Genomic DNA, 11431 nt, shown 5'->3' on the forward strand with positions numbered 1-11431 from the left:
ATTTCTCTTCATTTCGAGATTAAAATGGCTTTAAAACTGCACCATCTCCAAAGCTTCCATATCCTTCCTGTAATGAGGCAACCAGAAATGAACACAATATTCCTCCAATGAGGGTTTTATAGAGCAGCGACATTACCTCATGGCTCTTGAACTCAATCCTTCTTCTTCTTTTCTTTCTTCTTTTTCTTCTTTGGCTTGGCTTCGCGGACGAAGATTTATGGAGGGGGTAAAAAGTCCACGTCAGCTGCAGGCTCGTTTGTGGCTGACCAGTCCGATGCGGGACAGGCAGACACGATTGCAGCGGTTGCAAGGGAAAATTGGTTGGTTGGGGTTGGGTGTTGGGTTTTTCCTCCTTTGCCTTTTGTCAGTGAGGTGGGCTCTGCGGTCTTCTTCAAAGGAGGCTGCTGCCCGCCAAACTGTGAGGCGCCAAGATCCTCTGACAAATAAAGGCACCAAACCATAAGCCATTTTAACTATCCTGTCAATCTGCATGGCAACATTGTGAGATCTATAGATTTAGATGCCAGTTCTCTCTGTTATTCCACACTATTAAGAATCCTGCCATTAACCATGTACTCCACCTTCAAGTTTAAGCTTCCAAAATGCATCACTTCATATTTATCTGCCACTTCTCCACCAAATTCTGCATTCTATCAATATCCTGTTGTAACTAATGACAACCTTCTATACTACAATATTAGATTGGGTGGAGTATTGCTGATAGGCAGAAAGGAAATAAAGGGACCCTGTTCTGGTTGGTTGCTGGTAACTAGTGGTGTTCTGCAGGGGTTGGTGTTAGAGCCATTTCTTTTTACAATGTATATTGATGATTTAGATTATGAAGTGAATGGCTTTATGGCCAGGTTTGCAGATGACACCAAGATTTTTGGTGGAGTAGGAAGTGTTGAAGAAACCGAAAGGTTGCAGAGAGACTTGAACAGCTTAGGAGAGAGGGCAAAATAATGGCAGATGAGATACAATGTTGAGAAATGTATGGTTGTATATTTTGGAAGAGGAAATAAACAGGCAGATTATTTGGATGGGGATAAAATTCAAAATTCAGAAGTGCAAATGGACTTGGGGGTCCTTGTGCTGGATAACCTAAATATTAACCTCCAGGTTGGATCAGTAGTAAAGAAGGTAAATGCTATGTTAGCATTCATTTCAAAGGAAATAGTGTATAAGAATAAAGAGGTGCTGATGAGGTTCTATGGGGTACTGGTAAGACTTCATTTGGAGTACCGTGTGTGGTTTTGGGCCCCTTATCTTTGAAGGGATGTACTGATGTTGGAGAGAGTACAGAGAAGATTTACCAGGATGATTTCAGGAATGCAAGGGCTAACATATGAGGAACGCTTAGCAGCTCTTGGACTCTATTCATTGGAGTATAGAAGAATGAGAGGGGATCTCATAGAAACATTTCAAATGCTCAAAGGATTGGACAGAGTGCAGGACCTGACCAAGACCCGGTTGTAAAGAATGTAGCAGGAATAACAGGCAGTATGAAAAACTTTTTTGGAGAAAATAGAATGAACATAGAAACAGCTGTGACAATAAACAAAGATATAGTTTGGAGATAGCTAATCTTTCTGTATTAACAGTGCCAATTTCTTTCCAGATTATAGCTTGGATCACAAGCTTATGTTTTAATACATTTTATGCCTCTTGGCAAACCCCGTTGTGTGTAGACACCAGAAGCATACAGGTGAAATCGTCAGTGTTATCTACTGTTAATGCCAATCTGCCAATTTGGGTCACAAAAATCCAATGAATACCATGTTCAAGATGCAAATGATGTGATGTTTGGTGCCAATGAAGAACTCATTCCCATCTCTATTTTAAGGGTCATTGATGAATTTCAAATTTGTAATGTCCTGCCAACCATTGGGGTGATAACACAACTCTCATCTGCACCCAAGATACAGTGGCTGGAACTTCTGATCCCTTTCTCTGCAATCATCAACATCCCCAAAATCTGCCCATGAAGCCTCTAGCATGATCAGGTCAAGCAGCCTGCAGAGGCAGGAGAAGAAGGTGGTAGATTTTGGGCAATATTCCCATCACCTTCAGGGAACAGGGATCCCATATGCACCCCTCAGGAGTTTGTCTTTCTTCAAGGAGGGGCAGTTTAGATCTTCACCAGCTCCAGAGAATAAAACCCTTCACTGTCACAAGGACCTGTTGGGACAACTTGTCTCGACCAGTCAAAGTCACAATGACAATCTTACCTTTGTCTCCTGCTTTCTTCAAAGTTGTAAATGGTGTAGTCACCTCCCAGCATGCTGAATTCCACTGTCCAAGATACCAGAGGAATTCTCTGCCATCAGGTGTATCCATCAGCCTCCACATGGATAGAGAGGAGGGGGCCATTCAGGGAAAGGGTCTCTGCGGACCCTTGAACATCAGGAGGGAGATGCTGCACCCACAATGCTCCAAGGTCTCCACCAAAGAAAGCTTGGGAAAACTGTAAGGGGTCTTGTACAAGTACGCATGGGTAGAAGATTTACACTCCTATTGCACCAGTCATCTCTGCAGGCCACATCCAGCCATCACACCAGGGCATCACACAGCAATTAGCAGACACCAGTGAGGATGACTACTGGTTCCAGTCAGAGCCAGACAGACAAGAGCAATGCATTGCCCTCATGGGAGCCATTCACATCAACTCACTGACCACACATCATTGTTTCCTACTTATCATCCTGGTCACCATGCTTTCAGCCAATCAGGAACAGATGGCAGCTCACATCATAATGGACCCCAACCCCCTGGTCATAATCTCTTCTCCCTGCTCCCTTCAGGCAGAGGATACAGAAACCTGAGGTCCAGCACCTCTCAGTTCAAAAACAGTTTTAACCCAACATCTATCTGACTCTTGAATCTCCTTGCACTACCCTTCCCAAACCATTACCACAGGTCCATTTATAGGCATGTCTGCACAACTAAGACATCACTATTTTTCTTCTTTCATAAACAGCCCCTGTGAATGTTAATTTAGCACTCCTTTTATATTCATCATCTTGGCACATGGATGTTTAATTTATACTATTGTAGTTGATGTATCTTATGAACCTAGATGACAGCAGTAAATAAGAAGGTAGGCACCCAAAACAAGAAGGAAAAGTAGAGGAGATAATCCTACAGGGCAGTGACCTTGGCAAGGTGCTTAGTGACTGAAGACTCACACAGGCTAAGGGCTGCTGGAGACTGGCTCATGGGAACTGTAATGATAGAATGCTTGGAGTAGATTCAAAGTAGATGCCTCCACGAGTTCATGAGTTCTATAGCTAATAAAATATAGTTGTTATAAAGGAACCCAACTTTCTTTGTAACAATAAAAGAAACATCACAGGAACCAGGTTTTGGAACTGGGATTTGTGAGGGTACTGAGATCAAGAAGGGCTCTTGAAAGGCCTCGGACTTCCTGATGGTGTTGGAGGTTTGGATCTGGAGCTCAGCTTGCCAGTGCATTGAACAGAAGTCTGTGCAGCTGCAGAAATGCTGGCAGAAAATCCACAGACACAGTGACTCTGAAGGGACTCTCTTTTGCTTCCCTTTTTCTTGCTCTGTAAGGGGTGCCATGTGACACTAACACTGATTCTTTGTCTCCTTACAGCACGCAGAAGGCTATTTTGTGTAATATTACATTTTCTGTATTATTGCATAACAATAAAGGAATCTTTTTTAAAAAAGTACTTTATTTAAAATTTTTGTCCATACATGGATTCAGTTACAAAATTGAAAAGATTAAATAGAAAAGTTATAAATCCATTATACACTTCATGATGGTTAAAACCCCCTCTCCCCAACCCCTTCTCTCCCTAGAAACCCAAAAAGAAAAAGACAAGAACAAAAAAGAGAAAAATAAGGAAAAAAAGCAAGGGAAGTAGAAATGATTGCCAATAAAATGGCCACTCACCACATGGATCTCCAATATACATTCTATTTAATTCTTTGGAGAAGATTAACTCAGGTCCCTAAAATTCAAAAATTGTCCACAAATTTATATCTGAAATTTGTAAATAAGGGGGCCAAATTTGCAGAAATATATATTTATTTCTTAAATTATGTGATCTTCTCGAGGAGAACACAACTATGCATCTCAGCATTCAATCATGCCATACCTAAATGTGAATCTGATTTCCAAGTATCTGCTATACATATATATTTTCTTGCCACTGCCAATGCTATTTTGACAAATTCTGTCTGGAATTTAGATAATTTCAATTTTGGCCTTGTCTCTTCAATATGTATTCCCCATTAAATATAGTTCTGGATTTTATGGAAACTTAATTCTTGTAACCTGTTCTAAAAAAATTCCTAAATCTATCCAAATATGTCTTATCTTAGGAAATGACCAAGTTGAATGTAAAAATTGTACCAACCTCTTCACCACATCTAAAATATTGATCTGATCAATCTGACTTCAACCCATTTAATTTTTGTGGCGAGATCTACCATTGATGTAAAATATTATCCTTACAAAGATCAGAGCAGTTTTGTTCATCAATTCTAACATTTAAATCTAATTCCAATTTCTGTCTAAACTTATGAACCCCCTGTTTCGGAATTCCCATTTGAAGTAGAAGATATATTGCAGAAGTAAATTTCTTTAAATGTTGCTTTCGAATCAAAGTCTCTACATCACTACACTTTGGTAATAACTTTTCTGAGCCTAATTAATCCCTTAAATATGCTCTTGATTAAAAATAGCAAAAGAATGTGTTTTATTAAGTATTCCATATTTATATTTTAATTGATTAAATGACATCAAATATCCTCCTAAATAACAATCTTCAATATGTCTGATCCCTTTATGAGAATTGATTACTCATTATTTAAGGAATGTCTTTTTTTTTTAATCAGGCATTTTTGGTGATAGCCTCTCTCTTCCCTGCCCCCCCCCCATTCCAATTTCACCATTTATCTTGTTCCAAATATTAATCATATGTTTTAACAAAGGGGCTTCTTTCTCACTGGATATTAATTTCACTTCCCATTTGTATATAAAGTCATCTACTATTCTCTCTCCTATTTTATCCAATTCTATTTTTTTTTTTAAAACACATGCAGATTTCTCTCCTTCCTCAAAAAAGGAACCAAGATATCTCATAGTGCCACTTGATAATATTTTTCAAAATTTTGAAGATGTGATCCTCCAAATTCATATTCCCATGTAATTTCTCTAAGGAGGCCCTACACATCTTACCCTTCCAAATAAATATTCTTACATTTTTATTTAACTCCTAAAAGAACTTCTGAGGTAAAGATATTGGCAGTGTCTGAAAAAGATTTTGTATTCTTGGAAAAATATTCATCTTAACACAATTAATTCTACCCACTAATGTTATTGGCAAAGCCATCCATCTATTAAAAACATCTTCAACCTTTTTAAGTAAAGGTGAAAAAAAATCAGTTTATGCAAATTATTTAAATTGTTATCTATGCAAATCCCTAAATATTTTATCCCATTTATTGGTCATTTAAATTAAGTATCTCTTCAACATTGACTATAATCCCCTCCCATAAAATATATAATTTTGCTTTTGTCCCAATGTATTTTATAGCACGAACCTTCCCCACATTCTTCCAATTTTAAGTGCAGCTTTCGTAATGAATTTGTTAGTTCTGTCAGATATATCAAAGCATCTCCAGCAAATAAATTAATTTTATATTCCTCTTGATTAATCCTAAATCCCTTAATATCAGTTTCACACTGAATTGCTTTTGCAAGTGGTTCTATAGCTAAAATAAATAAAGCTGGAGATAATGGACATCCTTATCTATTGGACCTAATTAACTGGAATAGTGCAAAACTGTTACTACTGTGGGTTTAGGCTCATTATTCAATGCAATAATCCAATTTGAAAATCTCTGTCCTAATCCAAATCTTTCCAGAACTTTAAATAAGAAATCAAATTGAAGTCTATCAAACATTTCTGCATCTAGAGCCATCACAACACTAAAATCCCCTCTCTTTTGTGCCATATGAATTATAATAAGAAATCTAGTTACATTGTCAGCAGATTGTCTCTTTTTTAACAAAGCCTGTTTGATCCATATATATTAATATCAGTAAAAATTTTGTCAATCTATCTGGTAACTTTTTTGCAATAATCTTATAATCTGAATTTAACAATGAAATAGGTCTATAGTATGACAGTTTTAACAGGTCCCTATCTTTTTTTTTTGGTATCACAGCTATCACTGATGAGAAAGGTTCTGGGAGAGTATGCATTTTCGATGCCTGATCTAATACCTCCATAAAAAGAGAAATCAATAAATCTTTAAATTCTTTGTAAAATTCAGGTGGGAAACCATCTTCTTCTGGAGACTTATTCCTTTGCAATAAACTCAGTGCTTCCCCCATCTCAATTTGAGTGAAAGGAGCATTCCGTTCGACCTGTTCTTCTGTTTAGCCTTGGAAGCCTTATTTATGACAAAAAAATCCTCTATTTTATTATCATTCTCTGTGCAAAGACCTGGCCTTACAGATTTCCCATCTCCCTGAAAATCCCTCCACCTTAAGTGGGTGCCCTCCAATACTTGACATTTTAACCCTGGTAAATGATTTTGACTGCCTTCATCATCTGTGCGAATTGACTGCAAATGATAATGATAGGTATTGACCATTCTTCTCACCCATCATGGTCCCGACTGACTAATCATTCCTGTACATATGCTTGGTACAAGCTTTGAAGAGTAAAAAAAAAGAACAGCAGATGATGGAAATCTGAAATAAAATGCTGGAAGAAGCTAAGGCAGCATATGTGGAGAGAGAAGTGGAGTGGTTTGAAAAGTCCGAGGCACAAGCGTTAAACATCTTTGACTCTCAAGCGCTCTTATGCTAGCTCCTGGTGGTCTGTTCACAATAAGGGAGGTGGTCAAGGGAGCTGAGGGATGATCCCAGGGGGCTTCTGTGTTAGGAAGAGCTGGCTGTGAACACATCATTTGCATTGGTGGTATGAGCCTCCAAGAGAAGGAGTACAATTGGAGTGGTGGATTCAAAGGCACTGCGACTGACATACCTGATACCCAGTCCTGCTCCTGAGGATCAACAGTCAGAGAATCATTGAGCTGCTGTAGTTTAGAAGAAGGCTATGTGGCTGCTCTAGTCATCCCAGCTCTCTACCAAGCTTCTTCTTATGACTTCCCACATCTGGTCCAGCCAGTTGATGTTGGCTCCATCGATTCACTACCCATCAAATGTCATGTGCCCCTCAACTGTGCACTGAACCTCCTACTACTCACTCCCACCAAGGAGTTTACAGAGGCCAAATAGCTCGTGAAAGGAAATCCGATCATCCAAGGGTGGGGGTGGGTGGATGGGGGAGCCCATGGGGCCACAGGGAGAAGGTGAAAACTTCATGCATACGAGTGCCCAAGGTTGGAATCACACCGAGGTTCCTGGAGCTATGAGACAGCAGCACTGATAGGGCAAGGTCCACAAGGGGTGACCTTCATTGGCAAGCTGAGTAAGGAGGGGACCTGGTCTTTGGATCATATTGGTGGTACGGGATCTGTCAGAGTTGCTGGATGTCTGACTTTGGTCAAATGTGCTTGTTGGAGAGGCAGAAGACGAGATCAATGGAAAACATAACAGGGTCTCATGTGATGGGAAGAGGAATGGGAGGCAAAATCCAGAGAATGGGCATTGAGAGAGGAGTGAGAGGAAAGATGCAGGGAATGGATGGAGGGCAGGAGTGGAAGGCAACATATAGGGAATGGTCATAGGTGGAGAAGTGAGAATCAACATGCGTGGGATGCAAGGGACATGATCAGGCTTCCAGTGAGTGAGAAGAAAGGAAGTCATTGAGATGTTGGCACATCAGAAATAGAGCAGATAAAAATGGAAGATGGAGAAGTGGCTTGACAGGAAACAAAGAGATGGAAGGGCATTCATTGGGACTATGAGGCAGAGAATTGAGCAAGGGAGGGAAGTGATTCCCTTGTGAAGGCAAAGGAAGAGGAGATGTTGCGGGAAAGTTGAGGAAACTATCCAGTTGGTGACATCAATGGGACAGAAAATGAGAGCTGCACTGATTGGCACAGGATGATCATATTTAGGGTAGTAAGATTGATGCAACATTATTACATAACCAGCGATACAGGTTCAAATCCACTGCTGTCTGAATGGAGTTTGTACGTTCTCCCAGTGACTGCATGGATTTCCTCCCACATTCCACAGATGTACAGACCTACAGAGGTTAGTAAATTAATTGATTACATGGGTGCATTTGAATGGCATGTACTCGTGGACCACAAGGGGCTGTTACAATGCTGTGTCTCTAAATTATATTAGAATGGACAGGCAGTCAGAGACTGTTACTGTGCTGTGCATCAGTATTAGAATGAACAGGCAATACAAGTCCTTCTGCAGAAAGCGGGAGGGAATGGAGCCACAAACTAGTTTGAGATCAGACCAAGTTCGACTAAGCTCTGCCCTGGAGTTCCACCCTCCCTATGAGATGCCCTTGTGGCTCAGAGTTCACCAAGTTGTGGAGAACGAGCCAATGGTATGGATGAGTCCATTGTCAAAAGGCCCCCTCCACCCATGCTCTGGGTTCACCAAGGCATGGAGTAGTCCTTGTTGACTTTTACCCTGAGCAGATACATAACAAGGGACCTTTTGATCCATTGGCTCATCCCAGAAAAAAAAAAACAAACTGAGATGAACATACGCTGCGACTGGCAAAGGGACTTTAGTTTGGCCAAAACACGATGGTCTTCCAGCATCAGATGTCCGGCTTCAGATGAATGCATTCCAAGGTGCAGAAATCCTTCTGAGAGAGGTTGAAGCCTGGTGAGGCCAATGTAAAAGCTGGTAGGGAAAGAGCTGCCACTGGACCAGAGGGACTGTGTCAACATGGAACATTGTAGCTCAGTACAGGCACTTCAGCCCACAAATTTTAATTAATTTAGACATACAGCATAGTAACAGGCCCTTCTGGCCCATGAGCCTGTGCCACCCAATTAACCTACACCTCCGGTACATTATTCAACCATGGGAGAAAACCAGAGCCAGAGGAAACCCACGCAGACAAGGGGAAAACATAGGATCTGCTTACAGACAGCTTCAGATTCGAAATCTGGTAGCTAGCGCTGTAACAGCTTTGCGCTAACCATGCCGCACCATGGAATGTTATGCAACAATGTTATGCCGACTTATGGAAACCTACTCCACAACAATCCAATCCTTCCCTAACTCATTCCCATAACCCTAGATTTTTCTTACGGCCATGTGCCTTTTGAATGTCCCATCACCGGCAATGTTTTCCGGGCACCCACCACTCTCTGTGTATAAAACTTAACTCTGACACCTCATCCCCCCGCCCCCAACCTTTCTTCACTCACCTTAAACAGCCACCCTCTGGTATTTGCAATAGACAAAAGTGCTGGAGAAACTCAGCTGGCCACGCAGCATCTATAGGAAGTTAGGTCTGAGCCCTTTGTCTTTTCTCCAGCACTTTTATGCAATGCACAACAATCACAGTGCCTGCAGACTTCCCTGTTTAACATCCTCAAGTAATTGCTATTGTCGCCTCAGGCTGTTACACGGCATCCTGTGTAACAGCCTCTCAAACATCTCATGGTGCACAGCTCAAAAAGGAAGAACATGAGTGATGTGAATGCATTCAAGCCACACAACACAGACCAGGCCCTTCGGCCTAACTCATCCCTGCTGACCAAGTTGCTGTTATGGGCTCAACCCTTGTGCCTGCATTTGGTCCACGTCCTTCATATCCTTTCACATCTCTACATCCATTCAAATATCTTTTGAACTTTGAGATCATCACCCTCTTTTAAACCTTCTTCTGGCAGCTCGTTCCAGACACAGACCACCCTCTGAGTTAAAAGGTTGTCCCATGGGTCTCTCTGAAACTTCACCCCACTCACCTCATTAACTCGATGGTGGAATGAATGCAGAGTGGAGCTCAGCAATTGAATTAACTGCAATCACACTGCGACCTCAACACATATTGAAAGATGCATTCCCCAAGATATCTGAATAATAGTGACACACGCAGTAGTCGTGAGATGGTGTAACACAGAGGGAGGGCCATTTCAGTCCCATGTTTGATTCAATATTATTCCGTTAATGCCAGTTTTCAAGCTGTCTGGAAACTGCATTGTTGTGTGGAAAGAGCCACTAGTGGAGACCAGAAGGGATGATGTTGAAGTGCTCTTTTGTTACCCTGCCTTATTCATTCATGCTCATCACTGCAAGATGTCACAGGATTGAGAGAAACTAGCTGGAGTGGAGCACTTGTGCCAGCCCAAAGGAAGATTACACCAGGTGTGTGAGCAGACTGATTAACTGACCAGATCAATAACTGTTGTTGTAAATATAGAGATGTTCGTTTTCTGGATCAGAATCACTCAATGACTGAGCCCAGCCACGAATCCGAGTTTCAGCTCCTATACAAGAACGTCCTCTTGTGGCAGGGTTGTGCCTTCATGCAGGAGTAATATTCAAACATAATGGAGAAACTAATTCAGCAGGTCACACAACATCCATGGGAAATAAAGGGGAACTGATATTTCGGGCCTGGTTCCCGACCAATATCTCGGGCCTGAGCCCCTTTTACTTCCTCTGGATGCTGTGTGACCTGCTGAGTTTCTCCAAGCCAGTGTAGTTTGTGACAGGTGACTGTTTCTGTGTTCTTCAAAATACATTTAAAAGTTTGCTTCACACCTCATAGGTTCATCAAGAAGAAACTACAAGCTGTTGATGATCTTCTCCAACCTGTTTGGGTCTCAAACAATGGAGATATACAGAGGCAGAGCCTCAGCCTGTGGATGTGCTCTTTCCCCTCAGCCTCAGATGTGCGCTTCACCCTCAGTGCTCTGTTCACTCCTCTGTGTAATTCCATCTTTGATGCCTGTGGATGCAATGACTAGATATCACCTTTTCTGGTGTCCATCTTGCAATCTGGTAAGCAGCAGAGAGGAAACCAGTTCTCAGAAAACCAAGATGCTGCTGAGGGAACCTGTGATGCCCTTGAATGTGCCAAAGCAGATGGCAAAAATGTTTAACCATCACTGTGTAAGCAGTTCCTTTAGTTGTTCAGTCTTCTCACTACCTGTGGGAAGAAGCTGTTCCTCAGCCTGGTGGTGCTGGCTCTGATACTCCTGTATCACTTTCATGACAGGAGAAGCTGAAAGATACTGTGTGCAGGCTCAACATTTTTAAGCACCCTCTTCAAACAACGATCCTCATAGATCATATCGATGGGGGTGGGGAGGGAAGAAGACCCAAGTGATCCTCTTTGCCACTCTTAATTATAGTCCTGTGGATTGTCCTCTGATCCAATTCTCTCCAGCAAGCGTACCACGGGAGGGTCCTCTGGATCTATGTTCTCTCTCTGTAACAACCCCAGGCCCTAGACAAGCAGCATAGGGAAGGTGATTGGTCACTCTCCTACTCCCA

At 41.6% G+C, this 11431-nt stretch overlaps 1 protein-coding gene across 6 annotated transcripts in view; it reads right to left on the bottom strand.

Annotated features, from left to right (window-relative positions):
* The window catches only part of pappa2 (pappalysin 2), a 406366-nt gene extending 403695 nt beyond the window's left edge, over positions 1-2671 (bottom strand). For all 6 annotated transcript variants that reach the window (XR_011357548.1, XM_069937526.1, XM_069937524.1 and 3 more), the window contains exon 1: positions 2229-2671. Coding sequence is in view for 5 of the 6 variants with exons in the window: in XM_069937526.1 (XP_069793627.1) it covers positions 2229-2370 (142 nt within the window). In the remaining variant the exon portion in view is untranslated. The remainder of the gene's footprint in view (positions 1-2228) is intronic.
* Positions 2672-11431: the final 8760 nt, after the last annotated feature.

The sequence above is a fragment of the Narcine bancroftii genome, chromosome 5 (genome assembly GCF_036971445.1).
Source record: "Narcine bancroftii isolate sNarBan1 chromosome 5, sNarBan1.hap1, whole genome shotgun sequence".
NCBI classification, from domain to species: domain Eukaryota; kingdom Metazoa; phylum Chordata; class Chondrichthyes; order Torpediniformes; family Narcinidae; genus Narcine; species Narcine bancroftii.